The sequence below is a fragment of the Mustela nivalis genome (genome assembly GCF_964662115.1).
Source record: "Mustela nivalis genome assembly, chromosome: 17".
In the NCBI taxonomy this organism is placed as follows: Eukaryota; Metazoa; Chordata; class Mammalia; order Carnivora; family Mustelidae; genus Mustela; species Mustela nivalis.
The window spans coordinates 20608897-20626776 of record NC_139036.1 but is presented as its reverse complement, the minus strand read 5'-3'; the positions used below and the strand labels follow the sequence as shown (position 1 = coordinate 20626776).

The following is a 17880-nucleotide window of genomic DNA, read 5'->3' as shown; positions in this document are numbered from 1 at the left end:
AGTAGTGTAGTGTGCATTTAATACATGGTTGCAAAAGGGAAAGTAGCTTTTTGAATGAGCGAGTCAAGTTCTATATTACCCGAAAAGTCGTCAATCTATAAGGTGTACTTGGAATTTGCTTACTATGAATGCAATAACAGGTCTACATAGTAGATAAGTTCTTTTTTGACAAGGGGTCAAAAGCAATGGTTTTTCCTTTTATTGGTGTCTACTGTAACCCTCAGAGTCTTCTGCCTCCCATGCAAATGTGCTAACACTTCATCTTTATTCTTATTTGCTGAGACCTAGATTCAGAAATAATGTTAGACTTAAAGGATGAAGACTTTGACACCTATAAATGGCAGGCAGAAAAAGGAGTCACCTTCTTATTCTTCTTAACTGTTCTCAAGTCATGGGAAAAGCAGTGAGCTAGTGACCTGTGCATGTGTCCTGGGCATGGTGACAAATCCGTAATACCAAAGTGCCTTTCTGAAATTTGGTCTAGGACTTGCACTGAATACAATGTCCTCCTCTTTCAGGAAACTGGCAGGGGGACAGCTGTACTCCTGTCCAGTCTCTTGGGAGGCTAGCATTATGCAGAGGTGCTCTTATAAGTGTCACTCACTGAATGGCAATGCAGCTGGCCATGTTTGTACTCCTCGAGGACTTTTTTTTTTTTTTTTTTTAAGATTTTATTTATTTATCTGCCAGAAAGAGAAAGAGAGATCACAAGTAGGCAGAGAGGCAGGTGGAGGGAGAGGGGGAAGCAGGATCCCTGATGAGCAGAAAGCCTGATGCAGGGCTTGATCCCAGGACCCTGAGCCCATGACTTGACTGAAGGCAGAGGAAGGCAAAGGCTTAACCCCTGGAGCCACCCAGGCGCCCCCTCCCTGGGGACTTTTAAGTCAAAGGAAGAGCACAGTAGAAGTGGGAAAGCAAACCCCCTTCCCCTGCTCTGGTGACTTAAAACTCTGGCACCTTAAAATAGGAATGCATTTCCAGGAGCCAGTGCTGCATTATCATAATAATATAACCATCACAATTCCTACCAGGGTCCTGGTGGGATCATGCCCCACAGCAGGAGCCTGCTTTTCCCCTGCCTGCCATTCCCCCTGCGTCTGCACACTGTCAAATAAATAAATAAAATCTTAAAAAAAAAAAAAAAAAACTGGACAAAGGATCAAAACAAACATTTCTCCAAGAAAATATACAAATGGTTAATAAGCACGTGAAAAGATGTTTGGGATCATTAGTCATTAGGGAAATGCAAATCAAAACTATAGCACTTCCTGCCCATAGGATAGCTTTTATCAAGAAGACAGATAATAACAAGTGTTGGAAAGGATGTGGAGAAACTGGAACCCTGATGTATTGGTGAGGATGCAAAATGGTGCAGCCATTTTGGAAAACAGTTTGGCAGTTCTTCAAATGTTAAACATGGGGGTGCCTGGATGGCTCAGTTGGTTAAGCATCTATCTGCCTTTGGCTTGGGTCATGATCCCAGGGTCCTGGGATGGAGCCCCTGCACTGGGGATTGAGTGAGGGTGGGTGTCTGCTCAGCAGGGAGTCTCTGCTTCTCCCTCTCCCTCTGGTCCCCCACACCTCATGCTCTGGCTTGCTATCTCTGTCTTTCAAATAAATAAATAAAATCTTAAAAAAAAAAAAAAAGGTTAAACATGAGTTACCCTATGACCCAGCAATTCCATTTCTGGGATATACAACCAAGAGAAATGAAAACAGATGTCCACACAAGATTTGCACACAAATGTTACAGCATCCTTATTCACAATAACAAAAAGTAGAAAAAAACCCCAAATGTCTATTAACTGATAAATGGATAGACAAAATGTGGTATATCCATACATGGAATAGTATTCAGCCACAAAAAGGGATGAAGTACAGATAAACCCTACAAGGGTGAACCTTGAAAACTCACTGAGCCCTTTTGAGTTATCACTTGTCCTTTCACTCAGAGCTTAATAAAAACCATTGTCTCATTCAGTAACACACAGTAGTGACTATTTGGATCCCTTTTCAGTTCAAATTACATAATTTGTTTCTATTTTACGATTTGGCTTAAAAAATTCTCTTGGAGGGGAGCCTGGGTGGCTCAGGCATTAAGCCTCTGACTTCAGCTCAGGTCATGATCCCAGGGTCCTGGGATCGAGCTCTGCACCAGGGCTCCCTGCTCAGCAGGAAGCCTGCTTCTTCCTCTCCCACTCCCCCTGCTTGTTCCCTCTCTGGCTGTGTCTCTCTGTCAAATAAATAAATAAATAAATAAATAATCTTAAAAAAAAAAAAAAATCTCTTGAATACATACTTAAGAATTTAAAACAGATCAACATGAATCCCTTCTCCAGTTATAAATGAAGATGCTACCTAAATATGTCTTATACATGATTTCACATGTAAACAATATAAGCAGTCCTAATATTTTAATATAGCCCACCTACAAAGTACTGTGAGAGCCTTAGAAAGCAGCAGGAAACTGCTGAGTTTACAACTGTATTCTACCTCTCACTGAGTATGGCGATTAATCTCGGGACAGACCCCCCCCCCCCCCAAAATTTCCCTCAATAGTACCATGAAATGCTTGCCTTACGTCACACAGACACTGTTACTTGTGAGGAGCACTACCTCCTCCTACAGTTCAAAAAAATTCCCGATGCTTCTTTTCTTTTCTTTTTAAAAAGATTTTATTTATTTATTTGACAGACAGAGATCACAAGTAGGCAGAGAGAGAAAGGGAAGAATGTTCCCTGCCCAGCAGAGAGCCCCATGTAGGGCTTGATCCCAGGACCCTGGGATCATGACCTGAGCCAAAGGCAGAGGCCTTAACCCACTGAGCCACCTAGGCGCCCCGTGCATCCTTTCTTAACCAAAGCCACCTAGATCCTAGATCACACCCATTTTTTAAAAAGAGTTTATTTATTTGACAGAGAGAGATCACAGGCAGGCAGAGAGGCAGGCAGAGAGAGAGAGGGGGAATCAGGCTCCCTGCTGTGCAGAGAGCCTGATACAGGGCTCAATCCAGGACCCTGAAATCATGACCTGAGCCAAAGACAGAGGCTTAACCCACTGAGCCACCCAGGCGCCCCCAGATCACACCCAATTCTGAATAAACATTTCATACTAAATGTTATCATTTTTAAACAGTGATTATACTTTCATCACTGAAACAAAGCACTCTGATCACAAGAATGAGCCCAAGCCCCACGTTTAAGTTTACAAAGCATGTATATAAAACTGAGCTAAAGCTCAATGTTACTGGACCCTCCCTTTCCGAGTGATTTAAAAACAGTAATACACACCCAGATTCCAACACAATGTAGCAAATGCAAAAATAAATAGATAAAATACACATAAAACCAAATTAGGTTTGTTTATTGTTGAATCATTTTACTACGGAGGAGGCAGGGTGACAGGAGGAAGTCCAGATGCCGACCCCTCCAGTTCTTTAGTGCCAGGTTTCCAACTACCTCAAATGTCAGAAATAACAGATTCGTAAGATAACATTAAATTAAATGTATTTTAATTCAGCACTAGCCTGTTACTTTTCTAACGAGGAGCTAAATGCAACAAAATCAGAAAAAAAAAAATCACCTTCTGAAAAGTTCAAATAGCAAAGATGTTCTGCAACACAGTTTTCTACTCTATGTGTGAAACCTTTCTTGTTATGACTCACTGAAAATTAAATATGCAAAACTCCAAGCTGAGCTTAGTTTTGCCTGTGCACAGAGACCTTTTTACTCTCATTCTTCGAAAACCTCATTTTGGATCTCACTGCCAACACCGAAGAGAGGAAAGCCGGCCAACAATTCCAAATATAACATGCGGAGGCAAATGCTACAGAAATCTGTCTGACGGGAAGCAACCATGCTGAGGTCTGCTGAGGTAGATGCGTGTCTCAGACCATTTTGATCCCTCAGTCCGTTTGGAGCAAAATGCCACGAGAAAACAATCAGAGAAAAACATCCAGTTTTTTCAGCCTCATTACTGATGGCCTATGGTGCTCACTTTATCAGTGAGAACAATTCAATCCATTTCAAACAGAAAGATGGTCAGCGGCAAATAGAGCTCCACCAGTTATTCCTTTTTTTTTAAAACCAATTCTTAGGGACCATTCCATGGAGACCAGTATTTTCAGAAAGTTCAACTAATGGCATGACAATTATGATAGGGGTCAGGTTCACCAGAAAACACTTAAAAAGATACCTCTTTCAGTTCGTGGGGCAGGTTTAGTAACCCCCACTACCAATCTAAATAACTGATAAGCCAGTTAAACTCAGATAAAATGATCACACTGTTACTTAAAAACTAAACGGTCACCTTCTTAAGTTTAATTCTTCAGCGAGGTCATGGTACTGAGCACAGGACAATTCATTCCCTCACCCAAAGGCTCATGACAGGGAACCCAGAAATAGGGCTCCCAGTCTAATTGGGAAGAGAGAACAGTTCCTCATACAGAGCCCTGGCCCCTGAGAAAAGACAAGACAATTAACAGTTTATCTTACCAGTCATTTCCTTCATTTCCTACAGTAGTTTATCTAAGAAAAATACCCTGTGGTTATGACTATGTCACTAAGCCCAGAAGGTAAAGTTTGCCTAAATCACTTTTGGAACATTTTGTTAGATCTTGTTCACTGTGAGGCAAGCTGGCAAGACGCACTGGAGACAGAGAAAGGATTGTCTCAGAGAATTTTGAATGAAGACCCGCAATAGCACTACAATTATGATCAACTGGGTTTGCAAAACCTCCATCTTCACTCTTGTACATTCTGTACGTAAGGAAAATGATCATTTTTGTGCTTGCCTAAATACAGCTGACCCTTGGAAAACATGCATTTGAACTGCAGGTCCTCTTCTATGGAGACTTTTTAAGAGTATGGTACCGTACGTGCATTTTCTCTTTATGATTTCCATAACATTTTCTTTTCTCTAGCCTACTGTGTTGTAAGAATACAGTGTACAATACATACAACATGCAGAATATGTGTTAACTGACTGCTGATGGTACCGGTAAGGCTTCTTTCTCGTCAACAGTCCTGTAAGGAGTTAAGTGTTTGAAAAATCAAAACTTATGTAAATTTTTGGCTGCATGGGGGTCAGTGTCCCTAAGCCCCCAGCATTGTTCAAGGGTCAACTGTAAGCCAGTCATAGCCAGCTGAAAAGGAAAACAAGAGAAAATATAGCCACACCTAACTGCACTCCTACAGGGCACAAGTAATCAGTAATGGCATGAATTAAAGCCGGCACACTCAGGAATAAAAATGGTCTAAGAATGTCAAAGGCAGGACCCGACTACTCTCGTGGAGATGGTTAATGAAGTAGTTCACTTGGGCTGGAACGAGTGTGGAACAGGAGGCAGGAAAGTGGGATAAGCCTCACTTGAAAGAAGACTTCTTGTCTTTGTACCAATATCCAGAATGTTTTGTAATTTATATAACAACTCTGCTAAGTCAATGGTACCTTCAGTACTGGCATCTTCAAAGAGGGAACTGGAGATGTAAAATAAACCCTGCCTCACTTACTAGGATTCTCAAATCTCTGATTACCAGTTCCCATTCATGGTCTTAAAAAAAAAAAAAAAAGTATTCAATGAAATGCACAGTCTAGGCAAGTCTGAGTCTCACCAACAGCTACAAGCACCTCCCTCTTTCCTAGCAGAAGCAGAAACTGTTAATTGTTACAACTTGACAAGTCTCACACTCATCTAATTAGAAGATCCAGAGGTTAGGTTTTAGAATTTGAAGCCCAAACTCAGGCAAAACAGCACACTTTTTCCATACCTAAAATTTCTAATAAACAATCTCAGCTTTGGGGCGCCTCGGTGGCTCAGGTCATGATCCCGGGGTCCTGGGATTGAGACCCACATTGGGCTCTCTGCTTGGCAGGGAGCCTGCTTCCCTTCCCCTCTCTCTCTGCCTGCCTCTCTGCCTACTTGTGATCTCTGTCTGTCAAATAAATAAATAAAATCTTAAAAAAAAAATCTCAGCTTTACTAATAAACACAGGAGGCTAAAGATAAAGAGCTTATAAAATTCTCAATATGGAGATCACCCTTCTCCCTTAGCTAACCCTAGCTTCATCCTAGAGGTGAAACACCCACACTTTACATGAAGAAGCCTACAATTCAGTACGAGCATATGCATCAAACAAGCACAATAAAAAATGTAAGCAACAGGGAAAAAACTGATAAACAACATACATATCCAAGTACAAATCTCTTCTTTGCTCAAGAACATGGGGAAACTTGACCAGAGGTATTTTCTCCAGGTGGATTACACCTTACAGGAAGCAAAGCTAAAAACCACAGACCCTTCCTGCTGGTATTAGTCACCTGGTAATAAAAATTTAAAACCAGCAACAAAGCTTCCTCCAGGATAACCATTTTTGTCCCTGCAACATTACAAGCCCAGATGGGGTGCCCTCCTGGGCAAAAGTATCTGGGGAATAGCAATGGGAGCTTCCTACATAACTTCTGACCACAGACTTAATTTGCCCAGTATCAGTCATCTGTCTAATAAGTGTTCCAAAACCTGCAATTAGTACAAATACACAGTAGGCACTAGTCCACAAACCAAGAGACGGAATGTGAAATGGAACAGTGTAGAGAGTTTAAGAAAAACCTCACTTTTTCTTTTTAAACAGTAGACTTAAAAAAAAAAAGAAGGCAACATCAAAAACGGGTGGGAACAAACAGAAACCCCTCTCTTTCCCGCTCTCACAAACGCCTGCATCAGTCAACTGTTGCTGAACAACAGAACAAGACCCATCACAACACGACGCAATCTGAGTTCCCTAAGCAGATGTGGGATTTCTGTGGAGATGGTTTCTCCAGGCAGAAGCTGGAGTTTAAACTCTTCCTGGCCGGATTGTTCTGGGCCGAGCTGCTGAGGAGGATCACGCAGCAGGCGATCAACCCAGGTCCCTCCCTCCCTCCCTCCCTCTCTCTCCCGTTTCTCCCCTCCTCTCCCCTTAGGAGGGGGGGTGCGGCGGAGGGAAGCGCACAGCTTTCCAGCTCTCTGCGCCTTAAAAATGCCCTCGCGGAGCTAACCGCACACAATCCCACCCCGGCAGCAAAGAATTTTGCCGCGAAGGGCTCGCCGATCCGGAGCAGAGAAGTGAAATCGGCGCCCAAGGGCAATTTTAATTGTCTAACCCGGCCCGATTTCCTAAGAGGCGGCAGCGCGGGGAGGGGAGGGAGAGAGTGAGGCAGCTCCGAGAGGCAACAGGGGGCAAGCGGAGCCAGAGAAAGGGGACCAAAGCGGCGAGATCCTAGCCCGGGTCCCCGACGAGCTTCTGCAGAAAGGACTCCAGGCCTCTACCCCCACCGTTCCCCGGGAGACGTCTGCAAATCATATATGCAGCCAAAATGGCGCTGAGAATAAAAATATAATTTAAAGGCAGGTCGCCATATTGTAAACAGAGAAGCGGAGAAGAGGCGGACTCGAGAGACACCCTCCATGATTTCTTCCACAGCCGCAATCGCCCGGGTGTCCGGCTCCCGGGGTCTGGACACCGCCAACTCCGGCGGCCGAGGGCTCCGCGCACCCGCCCGCAAGAGAGCCCAGCCCGGCAGGAGCCCGAGGGCGGCGGGCGCGCGGGCAGGCGAGCGGCACTGGGCCCGGAGCTCCTCCCCTTCCTCCCCCGCCACCGCCGGCCGTGCCCTGCCGGCTCTGTCCGGGCTACCCAGAGCCTTCCAATCCCAGATGGGGCTCTCCTCACTCATCCCAACCCCCACCTCGGGGTCCGGACCCACTGCTGCTCCTCCCCCCACTCCCAAACGGCCAGATCCCGGCAGACACCTGGGGGCGGGGAGGCGCTCGCCCCAGCCGCTGCAGAAAGTCAGCTAGCGGCTGCAAGCGCCCGTTATTTCGGCAGCCAGGGGTAGGCCGGGTGAAGGAATGTGCCGAGAAGGGTCCGCCAAGGAGCTCCAAAGGGGTCCCCAGACCTTACCAGCACTGGAGGTGGAAGGCGGCCGGGCAATGGTCACAGCACAGAAGATCCCCACCTTCTTTGCAGCTATCGCAGCTGTCGTGGTTGGTGGCCCTGCCGCTTCTCCGGGGCTCTTTTTCAGGTTTCCGACTCCGCTTTTCTGCCTCGTCCGTCTTGGGGGGAGCCAGCAGAGCTTGGATTTGCTGCACACACATACAAACGGCGTGTGTGCACACTCGGAGCTCCCGGGCGGTCCGTCGCCCCCCCGGCAAGGCTTCTCCGTCACCCACCCTTCTCCCCCCTTTTGTCCTTCTTCCTCCCATCCAAGCTGCTCCCAGAACCTCTCAGCCCCCGGAACCGGGGGGAGCCCACCCTAACAGCTTTCCTGCAGCACAACGAGAACAGCTTCTTCCAAATGGGGAGGATCAGGGTAGGGGGATGGGGAGAGGGTGCGCGGTTCCCTTCTCGCCACTTCCTTGTATGGACAGTGGGGGACTCCAAAGCCAGGCTCTGAAGAGGCCTGAAACCCGGTACCCGGACGTGCTGGGGGAAGCACAAAGGGGCCGACAAGAAGGGGGTGGGGAGGCCCGCCGGTGCAACGACATGGAGTGGGTTGGTGCCTCGGGAGAGCGAATCCAGGGCGGCGGGTAGGTGAAACTGCTGCAAACGTCCTCGGAGGCTGAGCTCAGCCCCTCGAATTGCAAAGAAGGGAGGGAGAGTCTGGGTGAGGAAGAAGCCCCCCTTCCTCTGGCCCTTTTGCGCTGTGAGCTCAGGACCGGCTTTGTGGGGCGGAGGGCGGAGGTTCCCTCCCGGCGCTGGGGGAAGGGGATGAGGAGGGCCACTCTTACCTCCATCAGCCCCCCCGACGTGTCCAAGTCGTACACGATCGTCTTGGTCTCCATTTTCTCCCACATTCATCCACCTCCCGGGCTGGGCGCTCTCTGCTCCGGCCCCCCCAACCCCGGGGGGAGGGGGGAAGCGGGGGGAGGGGGCGCTCCTGACCCCGGCCCCCCTTCTTTTTTCCCAACACGGGTCCCGACTTCCTCGCCCTGGCTCCCCCCCACCCCCCGGCCCCCAGTCCCCGGGACGGCAGCGTCCTCCCCACGGGCCGTGAGGGGGGAGCGGCCCCTCAGCCTCGGCCCGGCGGCTGGCTGCACGGTGGGTCCCGGCTCCCGGGGTCAGGCCTCGGCGGGGCCTAGTCCCACAGGCTAAAGCCGGCGCTGGCGACCGCTGGTCCGGCCGGGAAGGCTGGCGGGCGCTGCCATCCCGGGGTTGGGGGGATCGGAGGGGGGGTGAGAGGTTAGGTGAGGTTGTGGTACGTGAGGTGACTGCGGGGAGGGTGATGGGGGGTGGTCCCCGGGCTCCGCCTCTCGCCGCCGCCGCCGTCTGCGTCCCGGCTGCCGCGCACTTGGCGCAAACTTACCGCGAGCGCCCGCAAAGCCACCCGCGCAGGCGCCCCGGGATCGCCGCTCGCCGCGCGCAACCGCAGTGACAGCCGGCGGCCGGGCTCCCGCGCAGCCGCAGTGAGCGGGTACCCCCCGGCGCGCAGCCGCGCTGGCATTCGTCTGGAGGGCCGAAGCCCCGCCTTCCTGCCTTGCGCCAGCGTACTAAGATAAGAGGGCGGGACCTGAGGTCTCGCGCAGGCGCCTCGGAGAGTTTCTAAGGGTCATAGCGCAGCCGCAGGAACATGGGGGCTCTTCATCCATTGGTGTTTGTGTATAGACCAAGACTACTCTGTTCCTGCGCAGGCGTGTTGAGAATGCTCCCCTCCCGCCCCACAACACAGCCGCCTTTCGCGCAAGCGTATTGTCATCTGCAGGCCCTAACAAGAATGCTTCTACTTTCGCCATTTTGGTAATGGGATCTAGGCTACCATGTCCTTGGAGTCCTCAGGCAAGAACAAGAAGTAGCAAGGTGTGGTGTTGGCTGGAGCCGGTAGGCTGTCGGTGACAGCAGTATTCCTAGGGATATTGTACTGGATCGTTTAGTTCCCAGCATCAGGTGTGGCAGAACTAGGCGCCATATTGGTAAAGAGAAAAGAAAAGCCACCGCGACGGAAAACTATTCTTTTGGTGACGGGTTGGATGGCTGCTGTACACACTACCCTCCCGCTCCTGACAGTTAATTTTAGCCTCAGCATCCCTGCCTTGCGTAATGAAGACACCGTGGAGAGTTTAGCAGGCCCATTACTACCCTCTCTTGATCACTGTCCCTGAGAACTGTTCCAGGGGAAGCCCACAGCGAAGAGTTAGTAACGCTGACAACGCCCAGCTACCTGTCTATAGCGGACTTCAACTCCCAGTTTGCAATGCGCAAGACGTCCAAAGGCCGAACGGGAGCGCACTGCACCCTGGGAGCAAGAATTCGCGAGGGATGTGGTGGGTTGTGGGAGCCGTAGTTCCGTGTGCATGCCGTATATGCACTGTATGGTGGGATGGACTCGGGGAGGAGAGATTTGCCTGCCAGGAAGGAATGCTTTTGAGAGCTGCTGTGCTGTATGCTGGGATTTGTAGTCTGAAGGCCTCACCTCGAATTCTGGCTTCCTCCACGGCACGCACCCCTGCCCTTTTTATCGGTTTCACAGATGGTCAGTTATCTTGCCTGACTGTAGGCGAAGAAGTGGAGAAGGGGATAACATCACTGTGCTTGCCACTAGGCGTTTAGTTGGCATTGTTGCCAGGTAGTTGTGTCCTGCTCACCTGTGATCGTTAGGGTGTACTTAATATTTGCAGAAGAATAAAACCGGAAAGGGGTTAAATACTATCTTTGTTAATCTCATTTCCAGATGCATAGAGAGGAGCGGTGATTCGCCTAGTTCTCATAGTGAATTTATGGCAGACCTATGAATGAAATAGATTTGATTCCCAGGCCAGGACACTTTCCACTACACCAGGTTAACTGTCTGTGAGGAGTTGTTGCTGCTGCTTCTTTTGGGATAGTAAGGAGGATGAGTTAGATACGGTGGGGATGTCAGCGTGTGGTCTTGGGTTTCCGTTTTTCTGACTTTTCTGATGATCCTCTTGGTGCTTAGGAAGAATGATAAGGTCATGGGTGTGTGTGTGTGTGTGTGTGTGTGAGAGAGAGAGAGAGAGAGAGAGAGAGAGATTGATTAGCTGCTTTCTGCCCTCTACCAGCCTCAGCACACAAGAAATCCTTGTGGTTATAGATCAGAGAGGTGGACTTCAGAGAGAGTAGGGCTGAGCTAGTTATATGAAAGTGGCCAGACCTCTTCTAGTCTGAGGTTTTGTTTCATGCCATGGGTCCTCAGAAGTTGGGAGCATATGTGCCCTCCTTTTCTGGCTTCTTACTGCTCAGGACCCAGCTGTGCTGCTGTGTCAGCCTGAAAGCATTATGGGGCAAATAAATAGTCTATTGGCCTATGCCCAATGAGAAAGGCTTTGCTTTGATCAACATCATCATTTGCAGTGGAGAACAGGAACAGCTGTTGGGCTAACCAGGGAAATAATACTTGGCTCTGTTGACAAGTGCCAGGGCGAACTAATCACTCTACACACCTTCCTCTTAGAACTTGGAGGGGGAGGTCAGCCCAGTGGTTGGAAGTTGGTACCACCTTGGAGAGCTCCAGTCCTGGTTATTCAAGGGGGGTTGAGGCGAGCTAGCAGGTGGGATACAGATGTCTTCTGAAGTGACCTCTTGTGGCTAGTCTAGGGACTGCACTCTGCATGGACGAGTTTCTCAGGCCTGCAAGGTGGCCTGTGGTAGAGCCAGAAGGTGGCCAGCCATGAGTGACCGGGACTTCTCTGCTGGAAGACTGTGGAAGTAGAACGTGCTGGTGGCTGTCATTATTTCCTTCAGGGATTTTGTTTTCTGGCCTCGGAGTGTCCATAACTCCAATGCCTGTCTCTTGCTCTTACTCTGGAGAGCAGCCATGCATAGTGCACCTCTAAGCACAGATGTGCGTGCTGGGGACCAAAACTGAGCTAACACTTTCAACTCAGGAGGTGCTTGGGAGCCATAGGGAAGGGGCATTGGGGCTGCAAGTGACCAAACATGGCAAACTTAAGCAGGTCCTTTCCAGCCAACTTCTTTCTGGAGCCCATGGAGAGGGCTTTTGCTAAAATAGGAGCCAGGTCCCTACCCTAAGCTGCGTTGCCCCTCCTCCTGATAGTCTGGTTATTCCCAGAGGCCAGGACGGACTGGAGCCTCACGTTTTAGGGGTTCAGACTCTGATTTTTATTCCAATTTCCTAACCCTTGCTAGCTGGGACGAAGGGGAAGGAGAGAGGTGTTAGGCTTCCTGGGCCTTGTCAACAATACAGTGGTATTGAGGAGGGGTTTGGGAGTGTGTTGTCCTGTAGTACTGGACCTAGCAAAGAGAAAGAAAGGAAGCATTGGGGTAGGTGAGCAGTTGGGTTCCTGGGCTTCCACACCCCTGTGGGCCAGCCACTGGGGTCTCTTACTTCACCTGCCGTCTGTTGCATTGACCTTGTTGGGACAGTGGTCCCTGAAGTATCTGCATGTAACTTGTTTTGGATGAAATGTGGGAGTGATCAGTTGGTGGGTCCATCATGCCTTCTGAAGTTCACATGGTACTTATTTCCCACCTCCCTTCCCTCCAAGAAAGCACCATCTACCTGGCCATTACTTTTTGTTTTTTTTCCAAAACACTGTTTTAATAAGGAAACAACAGAAATAGAAGATTGTTCTCTGGCTGGAGCCCAGACCCCATATAATACATTACATGTACAAAGTGGCCTGTAGCCAACTCCTGGGTCTCTCTCTGGGTCTCTAACCCCCTCTTCCATGCCAAATTCCTGGGCCCTTGGACCTCAGCTCCTCTCCAGAATATGCCTGCCCGCTCCCCTTATCCTAAAACCCAGTGGCCAGGAAGGGAGACTGGTGAGTGGCTGGGGTTGGGGGAGGGACTAATGGGAAAGAAAATGTTTGTAAAGCCAGATCGACATCAGGGGAAGGTCTCCCTCTCACTGGCATGTAGGGCTGCCTGGGAAGCAGTGGGGTGTCCTGCTTTGGTGTGGAGCATGAGTGCCTAGGGAAGCCCAACCTGAGCTTGGGATGGGGTCCCTAAACCCCTTAGGGTCCCTTAGAATTATTGCCTCCAGGAAGCAGAACTGTCCATTCCTAGGGCCTTAGAGAAGGACTAGAGACCTCCCCGAGAGGCTGATGTCAGCGTGCCAGGACTCCCCAGAGGTCACGGTTGACAGCAGATTTGGCCACTGGTGATGGCCCCATGAGGAGCACCCTGGAGCAGTTTCCACCACCATCGAGTTCACCCTGCTGCAGGGTGCCACATGCCAGGCTGGATGGTGGTCAACCTGGAGAGAGGTGCTCTTCCTCTGCTTGTGAATTCCAGGCTAGAGGTCCAGGCCATGAAGAAGGGTCAGGAGAATGCTGGTTCTTGATGCGTGTACTCCAGCTCTGCTCTGCCCAGAGGAAGATGCCGCTTGACTTGAACCCAAGCAAAGGCCCTGTGTGGGCAGTGGTACCAAGAAAATAGGCCCTCGTGGGCATTGCAGGTGGGGAAGGGCACAGCTTCTTGAGGGACTGGTGAAATCTCTTCCCAGATGGTATGTACAGGAAGTGTAGGGACAGCAGGAAGCTGGAAACTCTGCTGCTGGGCTGTGATGCTGGGCTGAGCTGGCCTCTCCAAGCTGCCCCCACCTAGATGGAGACTTCATATTCTTTCGTCTCCTGCAAAGTAAAGAGACTGCTGGGAGTTGGAAACTTGTATAAGGTTTGCCAGCCCATAATCCGCTTCCCAAGGAAAAGGGGAAGAGTGAGAGGGCTTGGAGGGACTCTCAGGGGTACCCACCCAAGAGAGCATAGAATTAGGGCCTGGATAGGGTGCAAAGAATGGCATGGGTACTTACTCCAATCTCGTAAGTTGGATTGTCAAATGCTGACTCCACAGTAATGCGGTCGTAGGGACGGGGTCGTGTCCGGGGCAGCCGCAGGGGGCTTTTCCCTTGGAGCCTGTGGAACGGAGATGCCTGTGAGTCAAAAATGCTGGGCAGAAGTGAGTTGGGTATGTAGGGCAGGAAGGGAAACCAGACTCACCTAGAGAAGTAGAGGTACACACCTCCCACCAAGAGCGCCATCACCACCAGGGGCAAGAAAATGGCAGCTGCAATGTGGGCGGCATCCAGGGAGCTGGAGGGAGCAGGTGCCTTGGCAACTGAAAACACAGTGGGTGGGATTGGGGCAGAAGTTCCTGTGACCCAGAGCCCACATCTGTCCTCACCTCTGGCCAGGAGAATCCAGGGACCAGCTCCCTGTAGCTAGCTGGGGGCAGTGAAGGGAAATTTTGCTTTGCTGGTCCCAGACCTCTCTCTTTCTCTGCCCTCCCTTCTGGGGGAACCCATGGCCTGGGAGCTGTGAGAGCCAGGGGCAGAGAGACTATTTCCCTGACCCTCAAGGGGGGGGCTCACCATCCAGGCTGCGGCCGCTGTAGAACCCATCCAGAGAGGCTGGAACAAGAGGGGAGGGCCAAGGGCAAAGGTAAGACCAATGGGCCAAACCACTAAGGTAGGGAGTAGACTGATCATGGCAAGGATTTGTCCAAGGAGAGCCCACACTAGCATTGTCTGGTCACCAGGTCAGAAGGATCTTGCAGAGACTGGAGAGACTAAGGGTAACATGAAGGGGGCTGTGGACAGGTTGTTCAACACTTGGCATCTTTGCTAAATTCTCTGCTAGAACAGCCCTGTGGGATGGGCAGGAGTTTTGGCTTTTTTATTTTTTTTTTTTTAGGATTTTTAAAATTTATTTGAGAGAGAGAGAGCATGAGCAGGAGGAGCAGAGGGAAAGGGAGAGGGAATTGTAAGCAGACCTCACACTGAGCTCAGAGCCCGACGCAGGGCATCATCCCACAGCCCTAAGATCACAACCCATGTGAAAACCAAGAGTCAGACACTCAACCGACTGTGCCACCCAGGTGCCCCGGGGCAGACAGGAGTTCTGAGGGTGGCAGAACACTCACCAGCCCTACAGATGGGTGGGGGGTCACTCCAATGGGAAGGGTGCCCGGGCACACACTTGATGCTGGCCTGGCCCTTCAACACGTAGCCAGGGGCACATGAGAAGTGGACAGTAGCCCCTGCTGGGTGAAGCCGCTTCTCAGGACTGTGGGCACCGTTCTCAGGGGCGCTGAGGCCGTGGCATGGCTTGAGCTGTTCCACTGCAAAGCAGGCAGAGCCCAGTGAGGGTGCCAGGTCCCGAGCCCCCAGAGGTGGCATCTTTTGATCTTTTGTCTCCTACGAAATGATTCCCCTCTTCCCCATTCAACACTTACGGAGACACTTGGGGGCCCGGTCGCTCCACTTGGGGCTGCTGGCCTGACGGTCGTGGCACGTGAGGATGGGACTACCGGTCAGTACAAAACCCTGGTCACAGATATACTGCACGGTGGCCCCCACAGGAAATTTGGGGCTAGATACGAGGCGTCGGCTGTGCTCCACATCCCCAGGGTCATGGCAGGAAGTCACTATAGGGAGAGGGTCATGGGGGAAAGTAGCCCAGGTAGAACTCAGCAAAGGCCAGTCCACCCTGGCTTTGCTCCAGGCCAGCCCATTATCTTCTTGTCACATGGCGCTGCTGCCTATTTCTCTGTCCCTGCCGTTTGGCTGGGGTGCCTCCCTCCTTTGTCCCCTTCCTACCCACTAGAGTCAACAAACACTGGCTATCTACCAGGAAGGAAATATTTGAAAGGCTTGGCGGTAACCCTTTGAAAAGGTATCATCCCATATCACAGGGTAGGCAACAGAGGCTACAAGAGGTGGAGGAAATTCAAGGGCACTAGCTGGTAACAGCCGAAGTCAGGTTCAGGATCAAGGAGAGAGGCTAGTGTCTTGCACTGAGGAGGGGACCGTTGGGAACAGGTACTCACCTCTCTGACAGGAAGGCAGGTCCTCGCTCCAGGTTAGGTCCCACTGGCACATAAGGACACTAGATCCTACCACCTGGTAGCCAGGGTAGCACTGGTAAGTGACGACTGTGCCATGTACCAGCTCAGGCTGAGACGGGCTCTTCCAGCCATTGGGGATCTCTGGCAGCTCTGGACATGTGTCATTGCGGGGCACCTCTGGGGGACACAGAGGCAGCAAGATATAGGCCCTCAGTGAGCACTGAAATAACTGTGATTACTTTCCCAACTGCGAGGGCACCCCACTTCCTGCCGGTTCGGCCTGGGCCTTGCCTGGCCTGGACAGGCATAGCAACGCATTCCTTCCTGCCCAGGGGCCCCTCCTAGCCTATCCCCAACATCATTCGGTTTCTGAGCTTCGTGGGTTATCATTTTGGCTTTGGCTTTACTTTAAAAAGCACATTGGCTGGTTCCCGGGTCCCGAGATGGGGGCTGGGGAGGGTGGGGAAATTGTCACTTCTGTTCAAGATGGTCAGAAGGTAGAAACAAACCCCTTTCCTTAGTTTGTCACATTTGTGACAAAGGTCTTCCTGCTGTCTACCCAAATCTCTTCAGTGGAAGGCTCCCTATCACAGGGCCCCGAGGGACGATGCAGAATTAGACTAGCTTCCTTCAGGGGCTGGGATGCCTGGAGCTTTTCCCAGCTTTCCCTTGTCGGATAAGAGAACCAAGGCTCATTGCCTTGGTCTCTCCAACTTGCAGTTTAGGATCCATATTCGGGCCTCCTCTCTCCCCTGACTCCCCCAAGGACAACAAACTCACCAAAGAAGTGGATGACAAAGCCCTGTTGGTAGCCCAGCACCGAGGCCCCGGGGTCTGACTGGAACTGTATGGTGACGTCGGCCATGGAGGTAAAGAGCTTGAAGTGGCCACGGGGCCCTGAGTACTGGCCCAGGACCCGGGCCGTCAGGTCGTCCCCATCATAGAAGGTAAGCACGTCACCAGGGCCTATGCGCAGCCTGTGGAGGAGGACTGTCAGGGAGGGTTGGCCTGGGGACTCCAGGTTGGGCTGGGGCCACAGATGGCCCCAGAGCCCAGGAGCTGGCTTGGCCTCACCCAGCGGGCACTCACACTCGGACGTCCAGCAGGACGCGCTTGTCCTCCTCCACGTGCACACCCCAGATGCAGTCTTGCCCGCGGCTATAAGGCTCCGGCCAGTTGGGGGAGAGCACCACACCAGCTGAGTCTGTGATCTCCCCACTGCACACAGCTGGAAGGCAGGGGAGGCCCCAGAGGTGTGTCCCTTCTGCATTCCACCCGCACCCCCGCTCCCTGTGCTATGTTCTCGGGCTGCCACCTGCCCACAAGAGTGCTGACCCATGGCCAGGAGCCCCCACCTCCTCCTTGCGTTGGGGGTGAGCTTGAATCTCACAAGTCACAGGGTCCCTATGGCCCCGGGCGCTGCCGTTGGCTCTGGTCCCCCACCTTGCTTCCTGCCCCCAGGGCAGGCCCATCCACAGGTACCTACTGACCTCGGCAGGCTGGCTCTGTCTCGTTCCACTGCGGATCGTGGGGGTCAATGCACTCGATGATGATAGAGCCCTGCTCCAGAGTGTAGCCAGGGTCACAGCTGAACTCCACGGTGGTGCCCACAGGGTAAGAGGGGGCGCTGCTGCTGAAGTTGCCGTATTTGACAAAAGGTTCATAGCAGTGGCCCTGCTGGAAGGCTACAAACCACGGACCGGCACAGCTTAGCCTCAGCCAGGCCAAATGGGGGGTGGGGGGAGCAGGTGTCCTTCTGCCTCCCGCCCCAAGGTCTTTATCTTCCTGACCACAGTCCTAGGCTTGCAGCAGAGAAAGGATGCCCAGAGCACCATACCCTATCATGTGCAGGAGACAGGCTTGATCACCGTTGTATTCCTAGCACCTAGTTTTGTGCTCCATACACACGAGGCACTCAATAAATGGTTTTTAAATTAATTAATGCATGCATGCAGGAGCGATTCTAGAATATCTCTTGCAGCAATTGTCCTTCTCTATGGGTTAGGGCCTTTTTTGCTCTTCAAACTCTAAAGGATTCATTCTCTCGGACTAGAGGGCCTGGGTCCAGGCGAGGGTCTCCTGC

General features: G+C 51.3%; 3 protein-coding genes and 1 long non-coding RNA gene across 10 annotated transcripts in view; 1 reads left to right on the top strand and 3 right to left on the bottom strand.

Moving 5' to 3' along the window:
* The window catches only part of PHF12 (PHD finger protein 12), a 42500-nt gene extending 33001 nt beyond the window's left edge, over positions 1-9499 (bottom strand). The window contains exons 1-2 of one of the 3 annotated variants that reach the window (XM_082707054.1): positions 8765-9499; positions 7938-8608 (exon numbers count right to left, since the gene is read on the bottom strand). In XM_082707054.1, coding sequence (XP_082563180.1) covers positions 7938-8239 — 302 coding nt within the window. In that variant the 5' untranslated portion in view covers positions 8240-8608; positions 8765-9499. The remainder of the gene's footprint in view (positions 1-7937; positions 8609-8764) is intronic. The other 2 variants (XM_082707053.1, XM_082707055.1) reach the window with 2 other exon arrangements.
* ALDOC (aldolase, fructose-bisphosphate C) overlaps positions 1-17880 on the bottom strand; it is a 1020901-nt gene that overhangs the window by 330806 nt on the left and 672215 nt on the right. The window lies entirely within an intron of this gene.
* LOC309851686 overlaps positions 1-17880 on the top strand; it is a 132074-nt gene that overhangs the window by 10331 nt on the left and 103863 nt on the right. The window lies entirely within an intron of this gene.
* The window catches only part of SEZ6 (seizure related 6 homolog), a gene marked incomplete at its 3' end in the record, with an annotated part of 44250 nt that continues 38897 nt past the window's right edge, over positions 12528-17880 (bottom strand). The window contains exons 8-17 of one of the 5 annotated variants that reach the window (XM_082707063.1): positions 17288-17482; positions 16887-17025; positions 16578-16774; positions 15780-15974; positions 15186-15377; positions 14874-15071; positions 14323-14361; positions 13952-14069; positions 13765-13867; positions 12528-13601 (exon numbers count right to left, since the gene is read on the bottom strand). In XM_082707063.1, the coding sequence (XP_082563189.1) occupies positions 13569-13601; positions 13765-13867; positions 13952-14069; positions 14323-14361; positions 14874-15071; positions 15186-15377; positions 15780-15974; positions 16578-16774; positions 16887-17025; positions 17288-17482 (1409 nt within the window). Of the gene's footprint in view, positions 13602-13722; positions 13868-13951; positions 14070-14322; positions 14362-14873; positions 15072-15185; positions 15378-15779; positions 15975-16577; positions 16775-16886; positions 17026-17287; positions 17483-17880 lie in introns of those variants that run through there. The other 4 variants (XM_082707064.1, XM_082707065.1, XM_082707066.1 and 1 more) reach the window with 4 other exon arrangements.